Below are 21,397 nucleotides of genomic sequence, written 5' to 3'. Positions count from 1 at the left end.
TACCCTCTGCATGAACCTCTTCTGGGGTCTTCCTTTTTTCCTCCTGCCTGACAGCTTCATCCTCATCATCCTTTGCCAAGTATATCTACTATCCCTCTTCAACACATGTTCAAACCATGTCAGCCTCACCTCTCTAACTGCTGAAACAGTGACCATGAGGCGGTTTTATCCCAAGTCTCCATTTTTTTTGTTTTCATTCTACTTTTAACTTAACCTGATGTTTGGTAAAAGCCCAAACAGGTGCTGAAAATTAAAGGTGAGCTGGGAATGATTTGGACTTTTTAAATTACACTAAAAGGTTAAAATAGTTGTGATGATAATATGTGTAATAATCTACTGACACATAATGTGGCTGATTCTGAGATGAGTGAGAAAATAAGTTGTACCTCTGTGTGTGGGTGTTAGGTCAAAACCAGAGGGAAAGACTCACTAGGGTAGAACAGAAAATCCAACAGTGACTGGAGAAATCCTGGAGGGGTAATCGGGTACAAGGAGGCAGGTGCACTGATTGGGAAACTGGGAACAGGTGAGGAGTGAAAGCCTGGGGAATAGAGTGGACCTGGGAGAGGCCTGAGTGAGTGAGTGAGTGAATTAATGACAGAACGGAAACAGAAGGTAATGTGAATGATTAATCTGCCATCTGCTGGTTTACACCAAGGTGTAATTTGCAGCTCGCTGCTTTGTTCTCATTTATTGTCAGATGTGTGATAGAGGAACCAGGAGGAACACTATGCACAAATTCGGGCACACAAACACATGAAACGAGAACCTGAAATAATTTTACTTTTCAGTGTGGTGGCCTGGTGTATTCAACTATGTATAAAAGAACCGGGGTCTAAATTGTGGTTTGGTGATCTGATTTTACCCTGAAACCAGGCTCCGCTGATGGGGAAATGACTTTGTGAGGGTTCAGGAGTTTATGTTTGAGTGAAAATGTACCAAGCAGCCTCTAAGCTTGGTAAAATGTGGAAACTCCGGAGAAGCTAGGTTGTCGCTTTCCTTACCCACCCACCTAAAAAAGAAAAAGAAAAAAAGTCCTGCAGCTGGAATCAGAAACACCCACTGTATTATCCCTGCAACTGAAAGCCACCTAATCAGGATTTTCTGGCTTTTGTTACAGGTTATTTAAGACTAAAGAACCTTCTCATGCTTAAACTAATCCCATTGATCTTGCTGGAATTTTGGCTTAGTGGCTTCTTCTTGGGTAAAGTCAGATTTATATTGCTGGTTTTGCTGATGTCGGGCAGAAGATCATTCAGATCATCTGATGCTGCTTTACAAGTATAAAACTGATCCAGATGGATGTGAATGTTTGAACACATCTATCCATACAACAGCAGTTGACTTATCAGAAGTCAGAACTTACCGCTGAAGTGAAACAGTTTGTTTATCCTCCTTTATCCTAGTTGTTGAAGTATCATTCAGATTCTCGTCTCAGCCGAGCAGTGAGTTTAAACATGAGCTCTTTCCATATGTTGATCTTAATTTTATCTGATTATAGTAAACTGGTGGGGGAAAAAACGAGGGAATCCTGCAGGGAAAATGAAAATATAAAAAAAAAAAAAAAAAAAAGAGGAGAGGAGATGTGGAAGCAGGAGGAGGAGGGTGCAGTGAGGGACGCACCCTGAATGGGTGGAAACAGTAGCGCAGGCTCGTGTGTTTACTGATCTGACAGACTGTGTGTTCACTGTGCAGGAAGCTCGAGTCCTCTGAAGCAGGCGGTCGACGTGAATCGAGGGAAAAACCATGGCTGTTAACAAGTGTGTCAAATACCTTCTCTTCTTCTTCAACCTTCTTTTTTGGGTGAGTATTTAAGACAACTTGAGTTCTTACAGTTTATTCACAGGTGATGGATTGGGCAGGTGTTTACAGGTGGCGTCTGAGTTTTTGAGGCTGTTCAACAGATTTCAACTGAGTCTGATTTAAAAGTTTGCAAACCTGCCGGTTTTATTTGATTTGTGTTTGAAGCGCTCAGTTTATTTAATTTGGGCCTCATCCCTAAATCAGTTTGACAACTGGCACAGTAGGTGTGGCATGCTGGTTTAGGAAGCTGTGATGCAACTTTCAATACTAAAGTTATTATTTATCTATTTATTTATTTCCAATATATTTCTACTTTTTCTAACTTGATTAAGATTTTTCTTAAATTTGGTCTCTTTAACCCCCAGTCTTTCCCTTTTCTGCATTCTTTGTGTGTCCTGACCTCCCTCTGTCTTTCCATCAATTGAGTAAAACGGGTTGTATCAGATTTTTCTGGCTTCACAAACAGGCATTTGTTCGGTTTCTGGGCATGGCTGTCCCCTCCACCCCTGAGTTGAGCAATTCAGCATGATGGCGCTCCCTGGATGTTTTTGTTTTTTTGTTTGTTTTTAAACATCGCTGTGTGTAGGTCTTTGGAGGTTCACTGAAGTCTTTCTAAAAAGCACTGTTTGCATATTTTCTAAGCAATGTTTGCTCCATCCCACAGATTCTGTGCTGCTAGGAGCCCAACATGTAGCTTGACTGAGTAATTTTTGTTGTTGCTCAACACCAACCTGGTGGTGGCAGGAAACATACATTATCTCTTTTTTTGTAGGCGGAACAATGGAAGGCCTTTATCAGCTTTGGAGCTGAAGTATTTGAGTTGCCGCTCCCACTAAAAACTTTAAAGACTTTAAGAGCACGTATTTGTGCAAGGCAAGAGTTTGTTTTCCCCGTCAGAGCCAAAACTACAAACGCTGGTGTGCTGGAAACGTAAATCTTAGTCTGACTTCACACGTAATTGTGAAGTTTTTCCCCAACAAGCTAATTGTGCTGTTAGTCAATGAGAACAGCACAAATAACCATAATTTTTCAACCATGACGTGATCAAGATTTACAAAACAGACTTTTTCTTCAGCATCACCATGCAGATAAACCCAGCAGTAAACTGTTCACAGAAGTCTGGTCAAAAACTCAGGTTTCCTATAAACGTTTTCAGGCCTCGAAGTCTTTTTGAAACCACAGCTGTCGCCACCTGGTGGCCTTCAGAGAGAATCCAGATCTAAAAAACTTCTTCAGTGACTTCAATTGCTAAGCCATGTTTTTATTTTTTAAACTGGTCTTTGTTTGACACTGAAAGCCAAGGCTGTTGACAATTTAATTTTATCGTCAGTTTGAAGATCAGGCAGATTAAACTGTGTGAAATAAATGACTGCAAGTCTTATTGTCTTCTGAGTCACTTCAGGTGTGTCAGCAGACCGTAGTTTCAGTGAAATCTGTGGGTTTTTAGATTATGGTGTAAGATGATGAACACTGCTCATAAAGCTGGCTTCATATGCTGTACATGATCTGCACTTGTATCCGTCTGGCCAGCCCGTTCTCACTCCCGGGGCGTAGCATACCGACGTTTTGTTGCGTCCCGCGGTGTTCCTGAGGAGCAAAGGTTATCTTCCGCGTTCTTATGGTACGCGTCGGGTTGTGGGTGAAATCCAGTGGAAGGACAGTCCCGTGGTAATACACGTTCCATCCCTATTCTCAACCTTAACCAGCACAGAAATGACATAAAATAGTGTTTTCCAAAGCGTTTTTAAGAAAATGAACGAACATGTGTAGATTGAGTCCAAGCGGTTCTCGTGTTTTCTCATTTTTACAATCTCGTCATTTAGGAACGTGTTGGGTATCCGAAAGCGTAAAATGTTGACGATTTGTCACCTAGCGTAAAATATTACGCGTAAGGAGTAAGAACGTGTTGGTCTGGCCGAGTGGCCCAGTTATGAAGTCATTTCTGTCGTTATAGCCTGACGAGTCGGATCATAGCTGGACTGGCCATCGGGCATACCGGGCATTTGCCCGGTGGACCTCTGGCGATTTTTTGTTTTTATGGGCTTATTTTTTATTTGTTTATTTTTTGGAAGGGTATAAATAATGAAAGGTGTTGGATTGGCCAATTGGTCATGATCGACTCTGGGCTGGACCAATTACAGCCGAGGAGGTCGGATGCACCCTCCCCCTTGTTTAGCAATCTTATAGACGAACTAAAGAAAATGGAGAACAAAAAAAGGAAAGGAGGTGCAGAAAAAATTAGGGCCAAAAAGAAACAAGCCCTTCAGGCAGACGCTGCCAAATGTGTAAAAATAACTGAATTGTTTGGCGGTAGCTATGGCATAGCTTCCACAGATTTAGCAACATCAGCAAGTGGTGGAGGCCAGCAGGTGGATAAGGGAAAGGGGAGGCAAGAGGAGGAGAGACCCGAGGCGGCCGCCGGTCATAGTGGCAGAGGAACTGAACTTCAGGTAAGAAGTTATGACCTGGGCCCTATTTCAGGAAGCCGGTTTAGAAAACTCAGAGTGAAAAACGATACTCAGGGTTGAGTAACCCCGAACTGTCCAACTCGGAATATTCGGTTTCAGAAAGGCTGATAACAATTAGTTCAGTCAACGCGGAGTTGCTTTAACCCCAAGTTAAGCGCGCGCACGAGGATACATAAAGCCCTGATTAGTGGAGCACAGATTAAGCGAGTCACCATGGAGACGGAGGGAAAGAAGGCGCGGTCAATGTATTTTACAGCGCTTGAGGCCGAAATTCTGATGGCAGCATATGCCGATAACATGCAAATTCCGCGGAAAAAAAGTAACACAGCCTCAGCTGCAAAAGAAAGGGAGCATGCATGGCAAAACATAGCCGACAGAGTCAATGCGTGAGTGTTAATTTAAACATTGATCTAGGGATTTCCACCCATTTAACACGTTATTTTATTATATTTTATTTTATTTTTTATTTCATACATTTTATTTTGTGATGTGATGTGAGCGCAGGTGCAACCCAACAGGCCCCAAACGTTCCTGGCAGCAAGTAAAAATGAAATATAAAAATATAGTCCAAACAGGTGAGGTGTAATTGTATTATGAGCCATAGTGCTTGGTCTGTTTGTCCGATGTAAATCAATTGCAGTTAGAGGCTACATTAATTTTCTTTCTGTAAGCACTTATTGAAATTATCTGAGCACATTACAAGTACATATTTGCTTACTCTGTATGCTCAAATGTGACCCGTTATAGCCAACAGAAAAAAAGCGGAGGCCCGAAAAACAGGTGGGGGTCCTCCACCACCACCACTCACAGAGGCTGAGCAGTTGGCTTCCACATTTGTGATAATGTTGGCAGCATCACTATATGATCTTCACAGTGCAGAGAACACAAATTAGCATCCATTACTATAATGAAATAATTATGTTGAGTGATCTATACAGCCAATCACGCCTGGGAACCGTGAAATAAATGTAAAATTTAAGTAGTAGTTCAAGTATCACCACATCATGAATTAAGTTTTGTTCATCCTGATACCTGCAATTTTGTGGCATCCCTCTTTGATAAATCTTGTGGGTCTATGACCGGGGAACACCACAAACGAGTACAGGAGACGTTTCAGTGCAACTGTAACATTCCTGACTGCCCGACAGACGGTAGCCTTGGAAACGTGCTCAGCGTCACCAATATTATACAGAAAGCTCCCGTTTGCAAAAAACCGAAGTGCAATACAAATAATATGTACAGCCAACTGAGAGAACTGTCCGCTAGATGTGTCACATGAGCAATATTAGGCCTGAGGATGTTATTCAAATAAATTATAGATTGTGCTGAAAAACGGTAACGTTCACACAGAAAATCATCAGGAAATGATAAAATGTCCGAACGCGCTCTAATCACTCTCTCCCGGCGGAGAGCTCTGCGGAGAATTTGGGCTTCAACATCTACTGGCTCTTCAAGGAAGGGCACGCCATGTCTGACACTTCCTACAGTCAGGTTTCCGACAAAGAGGCGGAGAAAGTCAGGGTTAGTTGAAGTAAACCTGCTAGGGGGCAGGTTAGCTTCACGGAGTGTGTCGTCATAGTAACTCACTCAGAATTAATCTAAACTCGCTTTGTGAAACGAAAACCCAGAGTTTTCGTTAACTCAGGGTATACTTACTCAGAGTTTGCACTAAACCGGCTTCCTGAAATAGGGCCCGGGCCCTGTTTCAGAAAGCTGGTCAGGAATGTTACAGTTGCACTGAAACGTCTCCTGTACTCGTTTGTGGTGTTCCCCGGTCATAGACCCACAAGATTTATCAAAGAGGGATGCCACAAAATTGCAGGTAGCAGGATGAACAGAAACTTAATTCATGATGTGGTGATACTTGAACTACTACTTAAATTTTACATTTATTTCTCACGGTTCCCAGGCGTGATTGGCTGTATAGATGGCACTCACATTCCAATCATTGCTCCTTCAGTAAATGAAGAGACTATGTGAACAGGAAGTCTTTCCACAGCATTAATGTACAGGTACATAGTTCCCTGTAGCATTTCAAACTAACAAATTATTTCATTATAGTAATGGATGCTAATTTGTGTTCTCTGCACTGTGAAGATCATATGTGATGCTGCCAACATTATCACAAATGTGGAAGCCAACTGCTCAGCCTCTGTGAGTGGTGGTGGTGGAGGACCCCCACTTTGGCCTCCGCTTTTTTTGTTGTATACGCCATTTGAGCATACGAGTAACAAATACGCTCGCTTTTTTTCTGTTGGCTATAACGGGTCACATTTGAGCATACAGAGTAAGCAAATATGTACTTGTAATGTGCTCAGATAATTTCAATAAGTGCTTACAGAGAGAAAATTAATGTAGCCTCTAACTGCAATTGATTTACATCGGACAAACAGACCAAGCACTATGGCTCATAATACAATTACACCTCACCTGTTTGGACTATATTTTTATATTTCATTTTTACTTGCTGCCAGGAACGTTTGGGGCCTGTTGGGTTGCACCTGCGCTCACATCACATCACAAAATAAAATGTATAAAAAAAAATAAAATAAAAATATAAAATAACGTGTTAAATGGGTGGAAATCCCTAGATCAATGTTTAAATTAACACTCACGCATTGACTCTGTCGGCTATGTTTTGCCATGCATGCTCCCTTTCTTTTGCAGCTGAGGCTGTGTTACTTTTTTTCCGCGGAATTTGCATGTTATCGGCATATGCTGCCATCAGAATTTCAGCCTCAAGCGCTGTAAAATACATTGACCGCGCCTTCTTTCCCTCCGTCTCCATGGTGACTCGCTTAATCTGTGCTCCACTAATCAGGGCTTTATGTATCCTCGTGCGCGCGCTTAACTTGGGGTTAAAGCAACTCCGCGTTGACTGAACTAATTGTTATCAGCCTTTCTGAAACCGAATATTCCGAGTTGGACAGTTCGGGGTTACTCAACCCTGAGTATCGTTTTTCACTCTGAGTTTTCTAAACCGGCTTCCTGAAATAGGGCCCTGCTGTCTATCTGTGTCAGATATAAACCAAGTTTAGTTGTAGTTTGTTTTCGTTGTGCTGACTTTTTACAGTCGCTTAGAATAACTGGTACTGCGTACTAGCTAGCATGACGGAGTTTATATACTGCTGGGCGGGTGCTATGAAGTTACTGATAGTAAATTTTATTTTATGCTTAAGGTTAGTTTCTCAAACTCCTCAAAATCTTAACAAATTGTGCCAATCCTTACATGTTGCACCAGGCTGATTTATCATCAAAAGTGGAGAAGTCTGTGACAGAGGAGACAGAAGAGCAGCAGAGAGAGATGGGAGAGATGACTTTATGTCATCCATGAGGGATGCATTTGACATATGTTTCACATATTATAGCCCAACAAGTTACTTATAGCAATTTAAATACGAGCAATCAGTTTTTGGCAGACAATCACTTTTTGGCACAACACCGGCTATTGCAGTTAATAATACAACAGCTTCTTGCCATTTTTTGTGTTTCTTTTTATCGCTGTGTAACTGAGTTCAATTGAAAGCCTGCATGCGCTAGTACCTCTTGCCACAAGTTCCCAGAATCCTTTGCGGTTTTACCCCTGAATGACGTCACATTTTTGGTGGGCCGGTCTCTAGTCAAAATGCCCGGGCCGATTTTTTGTCCCAGTCCAGCCCTGATCACATACGTCTGTTTGAGAGCACAGCCAGTCAGAACAAGCAGAAGCATGTTGTCATGTTCATCTCGTGTGTGTGTGTGTGTGTGTGTGTGTGTGTGTGTGTTCGCTCGCAGGTTTAAATGTTATTCGGTCATAAACTCATGCATGTAGCCTCTGGCATTTTGTAATCCTCATCAAGCAGTACGTCCTGTTTGAAAGGTTTCCTCCTGCAGCCTGCTGTGGTTATTTTCAGGTCTTCTCTCAGATTCCCAGAACTGAAGTCAAATCGATCCCAACTTAATTACAGCCACTCAGCGGACATGATGTGTTTACCTAATGATGGTGGCGAGGGTGGAGCAGGCCTCTTATTTTCTGTGGAGCTCGTTTAATGCTGGTTTTCATATTGTGCTCTGCTGAGAAACATCAAAGAAAGATTCTCTTTCACCACCTATCTGCTCAAACACGACTCCGCCTTGTCCTTCAAGGAACTTTTAAGGTCTTTCTGTACAGCACTCAGCCACAGAAACCACTGCAGACCAGCCCTCAGGAAGCATTACTGCAGCACTCAGCACCGACCAGAGGCACAGAGCCGAGTGGCATTAGTGTTGAGCTTTATCAATGTTTTATGTATTTTTCATAACTCAAACAAAGAGGACGCTTGTATACATTATTATTAAAGCAGCTGTCAGTAAACCTGCTGCTAGAACTGAACATTTCAAAGGAAATCTAATAAGCCAGCCGTGGATAATGGTGAAGTGAGGCACAGATATGGTACCACAAAATGGGTGACCACTCTCCTTTGGGTTTTTTTTTTTTTCCATCTTATAGATTGAATAAGGTAAAAAAAAATGATTAGATGATGATGAGATTTAGAACATCCTGAATGACCACAGAGATGAACTAAAGGAAGATCCAAATGCAAAACGGCCACACAGCTGGCTCTCCCCTGGGTTCTGTGTCTGTGAGGCCTGTTTTGTGTCCTTCCTCTTTTATCCTTGCCACCAATCCAGCTGATTCTCTGCGAGCACTTTCTGAATCTAATTTAATTGAGTTCAGAGACAACATTTGTACAAATCAGTCCAAGTGTCACCTTTTGTTGGGATGTTTGAACAAGTAAAAAAGGAACTGTACTGTGTCATTTTAAAATGTTGCTTCCTTTTTTAGGTGAAGAGCTTCAATATTTTCTGAATAATTAAAAAAAAAACAAACTTAAATAACTGGAAGTTTGGGTGGGTTACCGTCGGATATGACTTGACAGTCCACTTGAAGCAGTGTCTCGGAGACCTCACTGAGGGAGGCGTTTACAGTTTCGGTGGTCACATGGCATTGCAAAGCTCTGTGGTTACTAGTAGCCACACTGCAGCGTGTGTGTGTGTTGTGAAATGACAATGAGTCTCCAACTGTGAATCAGTGCTAAGGAATTAACCACCCTCATTCCTTGCTTTTGGGAACATGCCCAATCATGACGTACTCACTGGTTTTACTCCTGATTTAACCATCTAAATTCTTTTAGTCAGCGTCGATTAAATACCAAACGATTACTGTAGACTAAATCTAAAGTGTAGAAGTCTGTCATGTTTTTACTGATGAGTTGCTCCACATGGTTTATTCTTCTTGTCTTTGACATTGAGAAATGTGTTCACACGTCTCTCTTCTCTTCCTCCCACGCGTTGACATTTTGTCATGCTTTTATGAGAAACAACTTCTGATTTGCGGACTTCCAAATTCCTCTCACCTTTCTGCGTAACATAATTACTCTAGGTGGATCTTGTTTGTCTAGAATATGTTTGACTCGTTTTTCTTCACTGACAAAAATGTCAGTACATAGATCCAGCACGTATCAATTTGATATGATACCGACGTTTGTATTTGTTTTTTCTATAATATTCAGCACTAATAGTCTGAGGCCAAGATTAACCTGTGTGCATGCGCCCTGTCACTGGGATCTCTAATCTTAATCTTTGTTGGGTTTTTCCCGTTGTGGTGGAGTAATGGTAAATAATTAACAGGCAACGTTACCCTTGAAAGGCACTTAAAGGTTAAGTTGTGCATGTCGTGAAATTACTCATAAAAAGGACAAAACTGTGTGACGACAACAACACGTGAACAGACTTCACTGGTTTCCCATTACATTAACAGAGCTAAGAGGGCCCCACGTGTCTGCCTCTGTGGGTTGTGGTTAAAAAGGTTCTAAATCATAATCGGAGTACTTTATTAATCCCTGAGAAAATCGTGTGGTAAATGTGAGAAAGAATAAGTTGGGATGAATTCCTGACGTAGTTTATAGTTCATGTAGGCTTCGGCCTTTATTTCCGCTGCTCCCTGGGGCGGGTTCGTCTCTGATAGCATGTTGCTCTGCAGGTTTTTTCCTAACAGAAAGTCTCTCTGCGTGTATGTGCTGTGATGATCCCCTGCAACCATCGCCAACGCCTCCCAAAGAAAACAATGACTTTGTTTGGGTGTGGTGGTTTAAAATTTTTTTTGTTCCACTGATAAAGCAGGTGAAACACTCCTGTGCTGCACGCCCACTCACCTGACAAAGGACGGTTCCCAGTTCTCGGTACTGATTTGCACACACTCTCCTGGAAGTTGTGAGACCCAGAACCAAATGTCTGACTCTGCAGGTGGGACACGTCTGTGTTTTTGGCCTCTATTCGTTCTTTACTACATGAGGGCAGATGTCTCAACAGCAAATGTAGAGTCCAAAAACTGAGTTTTGTTTTGTTTCACCTCGGGCAGTATCGCCATCAGCAGGGTTTTGTTTGTTGTTAAACCAGACTGAACGTCACTTTGCTGTCATCTGCCCAAAAGATGTCTACGACTTGTTTGTGTGTGATATCGAGGACGATTTAAAGCATGGGAAATGACACGGTGCGGGTTTTGTTTTTTGGTTTTTTTGGTATTTTTTGAGGAGCTCCGACTTGTTTTAATTCTGCATATGTTATGAGTTTGTCATTTTTGTTAATCTCATAATGATCTGTACAGCTTTCCTCTGTGCACTTGGTCAAGACTTCTCCCGTCACAGATTTTCAAACAAAATGATTTTAAAAGGGGAAAGCAGCAGCCTAAATCTGACAAAACTGTAAACCTTCTCAAGCTTTCACTGCTTCTAATCACCAGTTTTACTTTTTAAGTGAATTAACTGACTTTGTGTGTCAATATGCAGGGGTTACAGCTAAAATGCTTTATGAGCGGGAATATGAGACTATTTTAAATGCTCAAACACTTTTCAGTATAGAAAATGTTTGTGCAGAAAAGGTTTCCCCTGTGACCTTTTTAATCACGGAAATCTACTTTCCCCCAGCTGGGCATGTTTTCGAGGAACTGACCCAGAACACGTGTACAGGGAAAGAGCTGACTGTAACTTTCAATCACTAATTGTGACCTTTTAAAGTTAACCAGGGTTTTACTTTTAGAGATATTTGAGCAATGTTTGTTCCAGCCGCCTAAGTCCTAGACACAGTCCACACAGATCAGTACCAGGGAGATAACACTACCAGCTGTTATCTCAGGTGCAGTTTGAGGTGTTGCATCCTGAAAAACACACACACACACACACACACACACACACACACACACCTTTTGTTGGAGTGTAAAAGGGTTTTTTCATTCCTTTTTGCTCAGTCCCATCTCCCTGCTCTTCAGTTAGAAATATGTGGTTGGCGGCGAACGTTATCAAACTAACCAGACAGATGTGGCTTAATTTGGTTCACAGCTGTGACAATCTCTGCTTACTTATGAACATGTGATCAGGACCTCGCATAAAAAAACTCTGGAAACATGAGAAGTGTCAGATTTATTTATTTATTTGGGGGGGCGGCAGCTCAAAGTAAACTGGATGTGACAAAGGATCTTATGGTAACTGGTAGATGTTTTGGTAACCCTAGTCAAACCATTTATTGATTTTTATTTATTTGGACTCTGTCCCTCTATTCCTTCTGTAAGTGTTCTCTTATGATTTTTATCAATTGTATTTTAAATGTATTAATCTTATTCTAATCAGTATGATTGATGAAAATGAAGGACAATGTTGTAATTTTTACTTTAACATGATGATGGCAGTGCTGTGTCATGTCTAAATGTGATGCTGCTGCATAGCTTTGACTCTCATTACTGGAGGACATTGATAATGGCAAAATCAGAAAATCAAAATTAAAACATTAAATGGTAGATTTAAAAAAATAAATAAAAATCTCTTCATCATTTGCACCAAAATAAGCAATTTCAGCAACACTGCACAAACAATCTTGTATTTACGAGAAAGTCACCTTCGAGTAGACGTGTCCATTTTATTCCTGCTGGTAATTGTCTGCCCTATGTTAAATATTATCATGTGTATATACCTGGAAATATTGCCATGCATTACAAATTCTGAAAACTTTTCTTTCCCCTGACTTAGATGTTAAAGGTAAGCTTTAGAGCTTTTTCCTCCAGGGAGGATTGAAGTGCTTGTTAAATGTCACAACGTCTATTTTGTTATTGCGCTGCTGCAGAGTTTCACCACCAGATGTCGCCAGATTCTGTAAAATTGGCTCATTCGGTTAATCTCCATCTTCTTCTCCCTCCAGCTGAGCGGTTGCCTCATCCTGGCCGTCTCCATCTACCTGAGAGTCAGCAAGGGTGGAAACCAGGTGAGTCAGTGATGGACTTTAAAGAGACTGCAGTATTGCATAGATGAGCACAGAAGTGCATGTTCTAAGGCTTTGGGCAGGCGATGGTGTAGTATAGTGGTGTGACAGTGGGTCTCTTCAATGGATTCCAGATGATGTGTGGACCTCTCATACAAGAATAAGTCTTTACTGTGTTTATATCATCTGTGGTAACACTCAAAAGGTGACTTTCTTTTATTCTTCAGGGAGAATATGTGGTAAATAAAACTTACTGTGATTCCAGCTTTGCCTTCAGAGCTTTATGTAGAGCTACTCTCATGCTCAGCAACCAGGACCAGTCATCTGAAACGTGCACTCACTTCACATTGCCTTTATCCTTGTGTATTTTTCCATCTGTCACTCAGACATTCATCACATTTTCTCTGATCACACGTAAACTATTCCATAAAGACAAACTTCAACATCCTCTCTAACACATATAGGTGTTTTTAAAACTTTAGATCAACCTTTGACTTTGCCTTTGACTTCCACCTCATCTGTCCACAGATCACCGATCAGTACTTCCCTGCAGTCAACCTGATGATTGCCATCGGCACGATCATCATGGTTCTCGGCTTCCTGGGCTGCTGTGGAGCCTACAGAGAGAGCCGCTGCATGCTGCTGCTGGTGAGCATCACATTTTGATTATTTTGGGAATGTTTTTGGAGGGAGGCAAAGCAAAACACATTACTTAGTTAATGAAACCTACACTGAGGGATTGTACCGACACACATACCTGATGTTCAGTAACTGAAACTTTTGCCAACTGCTGGTGGGTTTCTATCTATGTTGAAGTTATTTCAGCTAAGTTGTAAGATTAAAAAACTGAAATATGTTGGTTTGTTACTATGACACAAATGTTTTTGTTGATTAAAAAGATGTGTGAACTTTAGGTGGACAGAAAACACATTTTGCTTAACTTTTCACCTCAGCAAGTCTTACAAAAATTGTTGATCTATATCATGTGTGTTCCCTCAGTTCTTCATCTTCCTTCTCATCATCTTCATCCTCCTGGTGGCAGCAGGCATCGCAGGAGCTGTGAGCCAGAATAAGGTAAAAAATAGCGACTATGTGACTACTTAATTTTATTTTTGATGAGGCTCAAACATCATGTTGCGTTTCTATTTGCAGATGGAAGACTGGGTGAACAAGCAGTTGAAAGATATGTTGCCACTTTCAAAACAACCTGACACGGTGAAAAGTGACCTGAAGAATCTGCAGAAAGATGTAACTAACACACACAGTTTTTCTTCAGTAATACAGAAAGACTTTCCTAGACGCAGTCAATCAGATACACGAGTTAACCTAAATCTTGAAACACACTTGTGGTATTTGAATGTGCTGGTATTATACAGGGTATCTCATTGTATTTACATTTCCTGAAGCCCAACATGTAACCCAAAAATGAATAACCAGTTGCCTGCTGCTCACACATGACCAGGGGGCATAACTAAAATGCTGGGACATCAAATTTAAGATGAACTGCGCCTGAATACAGATCTACACGTCATGAGATTGACTGTGCATACTGCACACATCCACCAGAGGGCGACTGTGCGTTCAACTGCCTGCAAGTCTGTCAGTGGTATGATGCAATGTAAATACATGGTGACAAATATCAGTTTCCCAACCCTGAGGCATTTCTATGAGGTCTTGAACATCCCACGGAGCACTGTTCAAGCCATCATTCAGAAATGGAAGGAGTATGGCACAACTGTAAACCTACCAAGACAAGGCCGTCCACCTAAACTCACAGGCTGAACAAGGAGAACGCTGATCAGAAATGCAGCCAAGAGGCCCATGGTGACTCTGGACGAGCTGCAGAGATCTACAGCTCAGGTGGGGGAATCTGTCCATAGGACAACTATTATTCGTGCACTGCACAAAGTTGGCCTTTATGGAAGAGTGGCAAGAAGAAAGTTGTTAACAGAAAACCATAAGAAGTCCCATATGCAGTTTGCCACAAGCCATGTGGGGGACACAGCAAACATGTGGAGGAAGCTGCTCTGGTCAGATGAGACCAAAATGGAACTTTGTGGCCAAAATGCAAAACGCTGTGTGTGGCAGAAAACTAACACTGCACATCACTCTGAACACACCATCCCCACTGTCAAATATGGTGGTGGCAGCATCATGCTCTGGGGGTGCTTCTCTTCAGCAGGGACAGGGAAGCTGGTCAGAGTTGATGGAAAGATGGATGGAGCCAAATACAGGGAATCTTGGAAGAAAACCTCTTGGAGTCTGCAAAAGATTTGAGACTGGGGCGGAGGTTCACCTTCCAGCAGGACAACGACACTAAACATAAAGCCAGGGCAACAATAGAGTAGTTTAAAACAAAACATATCCATGTGTTAGAATGGCCCAGTCAAAGTCCAGATCTAAATTCAATTGAGAATCTGTGGCAAGATCTGAAAACTGCTGTTCACAAACGCTGTCCATCTAATCTGACTGAGCTGGAGCTGTTTTACAAAGAAGTATGGGCAAGGATTTCAGTCTCTACATTTGCAAAGCTGGTAGAGACATACCCTAAAAGACTGGCAGCTGTAATTGCAGCAAAAGGTGGTTCTACAAAGTATTGACTCAGGGGGCTGAATAATTACGCACACCCCACTTTTCAGTTATTTATTTGTAAAAAATGTTTGGAATCATGTATGATTTTTGTTCCATTTCTCACGTGTGCACCACTTTGTGTTGGTCTTTCACGTGGAATTCCAATAAATTGATTCTTGTTTGTGGCTGTAATGTGACAAAATGTGGAAAAGTTCAAGGGGGCCGAATACCTTTGGAAAGCCACTGTATTGTGACAGGCTGAACAGCAATAAGGGCTTTACTAGAACTATTACACTAGTTCCAATCCTATTTGTATTTTCTTCCCAGTTCAAGTGTTGTGGTCTTGTGAACGGAAAGACAGACTGGTCCCCAGATCCATTCCCAGAATCCTGTCGCTGCAACATCACCAATAGTCCCACCCCTGTCCCCGGTGCTGAGTGTGGCTCAGAAGGTTACTACAGCACGGTAAGGCTGTGACTGCTGAACACTGGATTGAGCATCCCAGCAGGAATCTGATTTCACTTTATATCTGAACAAGAAATCCACACTCTTACTTTACTCTCATCGCTGAGACACAGTTAAATGAACCATAATAACCCATGCTGCTCTGCTCTCACCCTGCAGCCCTGCTCCACCCGAATCATCAACCTGATGAAGGAGAATATGGTGATAGTGCTGGGAATTGCCTTCGGCATCGCCGTCCTGCTGGTGAGCTGACACATACAGTCACCACATCACTTCAGGGGACATTTGAGTTCACTAGATAAAAAGTCATACTCTAATTTATAAGTTTTTTTTTTTCTCTTGATAGAAAAATTGTAGAACATGCAAAAAGCAGATTAATTAATTAATTGGCATTAAGTCAATTTTATTTATATAGCGCCAAATCACAAAAACAGTTGCCTGGGGGTGCCTGATTCCTCTTGTAGAACCAGGTTTAGGGAGTGCCAGCTGTCTGCTGCGACCAGCTGGGGGTGAGGGGAAGGGGATGGGGCAAAAGACCCGCCATGTGGAAGAGACCCAAAGATTAACAATTACCATTTTTATATTTTCTTTTGTCTTATTTTATTAAAGTTTTAATAATGAGTCATTTGTTGTTCCTGCAGATTTTTGGCTTGGCTTTCTCCATGGCTCTCTACTGTCAGATCAGCAAGAAGGACGGACCTACCACCAACGCCTGAGGCACCATCATCTCTGCCCAAATGTAACCGCAATATATCCTCTGCTAATCTAACTCATCCTGTGCTTTCACTGTGAAGAAGCACACTGAGATTAAAGTCTCTTATACACTAGTATGGAGTCCCAATGGTTACCAAAAAATACACTCTATATAATCTGTATTTTGTGTAAAAGGCATTATGTTACCTGAAACAATAAAATAGTTTGTGTCTGAGAAGCGGGCAGCTTTAAAAATTACCCAGTAAATGCAAAGTAAATAACTGTAATATAATTCAATTGTGTTGATTTAGCCTTTAACTGTTATGAGTATGTTGGTTATGATTTGATTGTGTATTTGACAATGTACGGAAGCCAATTTAAGCCAAAAATATTCAGTCAATAGCCAAGTTGGTGCACAAAATAAAAATTAGTTTCTCATGTTCTCTTAAAAGTGACTTTTTGCTTGCTTGTCACGTTTCCCTTTTTTTTTTTTTTTTTTTTTTTTTTTTTTTTTTTAATTAAACTTTTGAAAATGTCAATCTTGTTTATATTTTTTTTTATTTATTTTTTTTATTAAAGGTAAGTGTATAGTCTGGATTTTTCATTTTAGTTTTTGTTTTTTGTTTTTTCTAATCATATTTCTGGTTGTAACTGGATTCCATATTATTTATATTCTTGTGTGGGGTTTTTTTTTTTGTTTTTTTTTTTTTTTTAAATTATTGCAAAGACAATCCTCAGGAAGTTGAAATTGTTCGAACATACCTCTCAGTAAATCTCGCACTCAATCATGGTTATTATTAATATAAAAGTTGTTTCTTCTTTCTCCTGTTAAAAACTTTCACTGGGTAATAAGGTATGGTGGGATTTAGGTTTGTGTTTTTTTGTTTGTTTGTTTTTTTTTCTTTTTGCGAGGGGGGTGTCTTGTTTGTTTTTATATCAAATATCAAGCTTCTCAAGTGTTCCAACATTTGCTTGTTGTGCTTCATTTATTTTGTAGTCCATTTTAGGAAAGATGTTTAAAAAAACAAAACAAAAATAAATTCAGCCAACTAAATAAAACTTTCACGTATCCCATAATTAAGAAAAACTATTTTTGTTTTGTTTTCCCATGGAAGCATGAACATCAAAAAAAAATGTGATTGAAACTTCTTTTTTTTAAAAAAAAAAAAAAAACAACCAAAGATTAATGTCCTCAGGCCTGAGGATGCTCAGTGTTTGCCTGGATGAATCTGCTTTGTTCCTGATGCTGTTTAAAGTGGTTTTAATCACTATATCACCTGTCAAACACAATTTAAAATAAATAAATAACAAGTCAAGAAGGGAAATTCAGATTGAAGATAAATGTTCTTCTCATGGGCCATATACACTCTAACCAAAGGTAAGTTTGTTTGTTTTTTGTTTTATTTTTTCTTTTTGTCATGAGTTTGAGTTTTATGGTAGTACCAGCTGATTTGCTTTAATTGTATTCAAGCAATGCAGAACATTTTACTGTGACAGGAAGTGGCCTGTTTCCACACACTGCTCACATTTCCTTCCTTCACTTCCTTCTCATTATAATTGCAAGGAACAGAAACCTTCCTAATGTGTTTTTGCTTTTACTCACTCTAATCAACTATCAGATGGGGAGATCAAAGTGAGTTAATGATGGACTTGATCTGAGAAAGAAAATTCTAATATATTAAACCATTTTTATTAATATCATTATGGAGTTGTCACATTTTTGTGTTTATAAACACAATTTATAAAAAATGTAACAATAGAAATGACATTTAGAATTCCAAGTGGATATCACACAGATTCTGGTTACTCCCAATAATTCTGAAATCGGATAAAGCAAAATCTACCTTTGTACATGGACAGAAACAGGACTTTTAAACCCAAAATAAATTAAGTTGTGGAATGCATTTCCAAAGCTTGATGCCTTAACTATTTACCCAATAAAGACAAAATCTGACAACCTTCCCTGTGCCTTCAATGAGTTCTGACACCTCAGTATATAGAGACATTTGTTTATTTAGCTGCATGTTCCATGTGAAATGATGTGATAGCTCTGCTTAGCTTAGCAAGTATAGTGATTTGCCACTATACTTGTATAGTGGCAAATCACAACAGCAGTCGCTTCAATGTGCTTTGTTGTAAGTTAAAGACTAGGAATGGGAATCGACGAGAACCGTTCCTAGTAGTCAAAGTCCTTGGAATCGTTAGTCTGTTTGCCTATCGGTACTGCTTATTGGTTCTTGTACTTGCACTGCTCTCAGCTGATTTCAGTTATCGAGGGAGGAAAATAGCAGGATAGTTTATAGCTGTAGCGGGTGGCTGTAGCTCAGGTGGCAGAGCAGGTCAGCCACTAATCAGAAGGTCGGTGGTTCGATCCCAGCCTGCCTCCTGGCTGCATGCCAAATATCCTTGGGCAAGATACTAACCCCGTGTTTGCCTACTGGTGGTGGTCAGAGGGCCCGGTGGCGCCAGTGTCCGGCAGCCTCGCCTCTGTCAGTGCGCCCCAGGGCAGCTGTGGCTACAATGTAGCTTGCCATCGCCAGTGTGTGAATGTGTGAATGACTGAATGTAGTGTGAAGCGCTTTGGGGTCCTTAGGGACTAGAAAAGCGCTATACAAATGCAGGTCATTACTTTTATTTTTATTGCACAAAAGGACAAGAGCATAATGTTGAACTGCATCCAATGACAGAAACAATGGCATTATTCTGCTAACTAACACTTTCAACTATTTTACTCCCTGGAGTAATTAAATAGCGTAGTGCATTACTTTTAATAAATGTGTTCTGTGTAATATCTGTAACCGGAAGGTCACCGGTTCGATCCCTAGGCTCTCTGTCCTGGTCGTTGTGTCCTTGGGCAAGACACTTTACCCTACCACCTACTGGTGTTGGCCAAAGGGGCCGATGGCGCGATATGGCAGCCTCGCTTCTGTCAGTTTGCCCCAGGGCAGCTGTGGCTACAACTGTAGCTGCCTCCACCAGTGTGTGAATGTGTGAGTGAATGAATAGTGGTATTGTGAAGCGCTTTGGGTGCCTTGAAAAGCGCTATATAAATCCAATCCATTAATATTATTATTATTACATTACTTTTTTGAGTAATGACCCAACACTGAGGAAATGCATCCAAAATGCACAAAAATTTGACCAACATGCGCTAATTTGCACAAATGTAATGTTTGATATGCTGGTTTGTAGTGGTGGTAATGCTGAAAGCGGAGCGGGCAAGAACCCAATGAGAATCAATAAGAGAACTGATAAGGAATCAAATCCTTAAGTGATATCAGTAAAAAGGTATCAGAGTCGTTAAATTAATCTAAATTCCCATCCCTAGTAAAGTAATAACAATAATACATAGAAAATCCCGACAAATATATGATGCCCTGTGAGCAAGTGTTTTTTGCGAATTAAAGTACTATCAAGAAGAAACCTCCAGCAGAACTAGGCACCCTAAATAACTTAACTCGTACCTCGGGAAGGATGGGGTTTGTGGGTGCCTTTTTAGGTGATGAAGTTTAAAGTTAAATATTGGATTAACTTCATACAGCATTTGGTTACTGTTTAAATTACGGAACTTACTTTTCAGGCAGATCTTCAGTAGGATTATGTTAACATAACTTAAAGATAACGAGTTAAAATTTTGTTTTCATGTTACTTCAGCTCATTACTGTTTTCTGGAGACCCGTGAAGGTTTTACTTTAACTTAACTGTAGAGAGCAGAGGTGATGCTCGAGTCTGTTGGAAGCTCTGGACACATCACATATAGTCCAGTGAGCTGGACACACTGGCTTTATGCTAGCTAATTTAACTAATGTTAACCTTCAAAATATATGATGCTAGTGGACCATTTAACGCTCATGCACCTCCTGAAGCTCCACTGAAGGAAAAAGCACCCCAGATTAGTGATGTGCGAATCATAAAAAGTTAAGTGATTCTCAGTACTCGAGAATCACTTTACTGACTCGTGAATCATGATTCACACCCCAACTGACTCACTGACTCATCCCTGTTGCTGACTAATTTTATTATTAGAAATATATCTAGCTTACCATTAAAATTGTGGGGAAAAAACAACAGCCAGTTTCTTAACAAAAACATTTCTGCTCTGAACTGGAAGAAAAACCCTCCTTTCCTGAGCTAAATCGTAGCATAAACAAATAACTCACTTACTCACTCACTCAATCCCTTCTGTGATGAATCGTAGCATAAACGAATCACTCAGGACTCACTCAACGTCTGTCCTGGCTCACAGCTCCTTCTTCTTCTTGGTTGGCAACCAATGTTAAGGCGCATTACTGCCCCCTGGCTCACAGCTCAGTGGACATTTAAAAATATATATATATATTTGACACATTTGAGGAAAATACAAATAAAATAAAATAAATGTTCCCTTTAGAAATCTTTTTTTTTTTTGCTCTTTTTTACTCTATAAAAATAGTTGTTTTTCTTTTTCAATCATCTTAGCAGTAGGATATACATGAAAAGAGAAATAAATTAAATTTGAGTGAAAATGTACATTTTTTGCACTCTCTGGGCAACTGGCTCAGTGACTCAAATGACTCAAAAGAACCTGATTCACTTTGGTGAGTGACTCATTGAAACTCAATTCAGTAAAAAGAATCAAATTTACCACCATTACCCCAGATCATTATGGCGCCCCCGTGCAGGATGGTGCGTAGAAAACATCTCACGTTGGATCTGCTTGTCTTGCCATGTTGGAAACCATCAGGACCATCAAGGTTGCATTTTTTCTCATCAGAGAATAAAACTTTCTTCCACCTTTCAATGTCCCATGTTTGGTGCTCTCTTGCAAAGTCCAAACGGTCAGTTCTGTGGTGTTCAAGGAGACAAGGCCTTTGGCGTTTTTTTTTTTTGAAGCCCTTCAGTCTCAGATGCCATCTGATGTTATGGGGCTGCAGTCAGCACCAGTAACAATCTTAATTTGGGTCAAGAATTGCCCAGAGTCTTGACAGACAGCCAACTGGATCCTCCGACTCAGTGCTGTGGAAGCTTTTTTGTCTTCCACTTGATTCTTATGTTCCATAACCCATTTAAAAAATTCCAAATGACTGTCTTACTGCTTTCCACCTCAGCTGCGATGGCATGCTGCCAGAGACCCTGCTTATGCAGTTCAA

General features: G+C 40.7%; 1 protein-coding gene across 1 annotated transcript; it reads left to right on the top strand.

The window, feature by feature from the left end:
• The first annotated feature begins 551 nt into the window (after positions 1-551).
• tspan9b (tetraspanin 9b) lies at positions 552-16,719 on the top strand. Its single transcript, XM_005921069.3, has 9 exons — positions 552-615; positions 1,696-1,803; positions 12,480-12,542; positions 13,068-13,187; positions 13,539-13,613; positions 13,692-13,787; positions 15,438-15,575; positions 15,735-15,818; positions 16,217-16,719. The coding sequence occupies exons 2-9, from the start codon at positions 1,747-1,749 to the stop codon at positions 16,289-16,291; spliced, it is 708 nt and encodes a 235-aa protein (XP_005921131.1). The 5' UTR covers positions 552-615; positions 1,696-1,746; the 3' UTR covers positions 16,292-16,719.
• The last annotated feature ends 4,678 nt before the right edge of the window (positions 16,720-21,397 follow it).

Source organism: Haplochromis burtoni, unplaced genomic scaffold (genome assembly GCF_018398535.1).
Source record: "Haplochromis burtoni strain Fernald_Lab_line unplaced genomic scaffold, NCSU_Asbu1 Contig_44, whole genome shotgun sequence".
Lineage (NCBI taxonomy): Eukaryota > Metazoa > Chordata > Actinopteri > Cichliformes > Cichlidae > Haplochromis > Haplochromis burtoni.
Note: the sequence above shows the minus strand (reverse complement) of the source record. Positions and strands in the feature narration are given on the sequence as shown.

What these genes read in the sequence shown, in the direction of transcription:
- tspan9b (XM_005921069.3), top strand. Translation starts at nt 1,747, where the DNA reads ATGGCTGTTAACAAGTGTGTCAAATACCTTCTCTTCTTCTTCAACCTT. An exon ending in TCAGCAAGGGTGGAAACCAG is followed by an intron (nt 12,543 to 13,067) that starts GTGAGTCAGTGA and finishes ATCTGTCCACAG; the next exon opens with ATCACCGATCAGTACTTCCC. An exon ending in TGAAGAATCTGCAGAAAGAT is followed by an intron (nt 13,788 to 15,437) that starts GTAACTAACACA and finishes TTTTCTTCCCAG; the next exon opens with TTCAAGTGTTGTGGTCTTGT.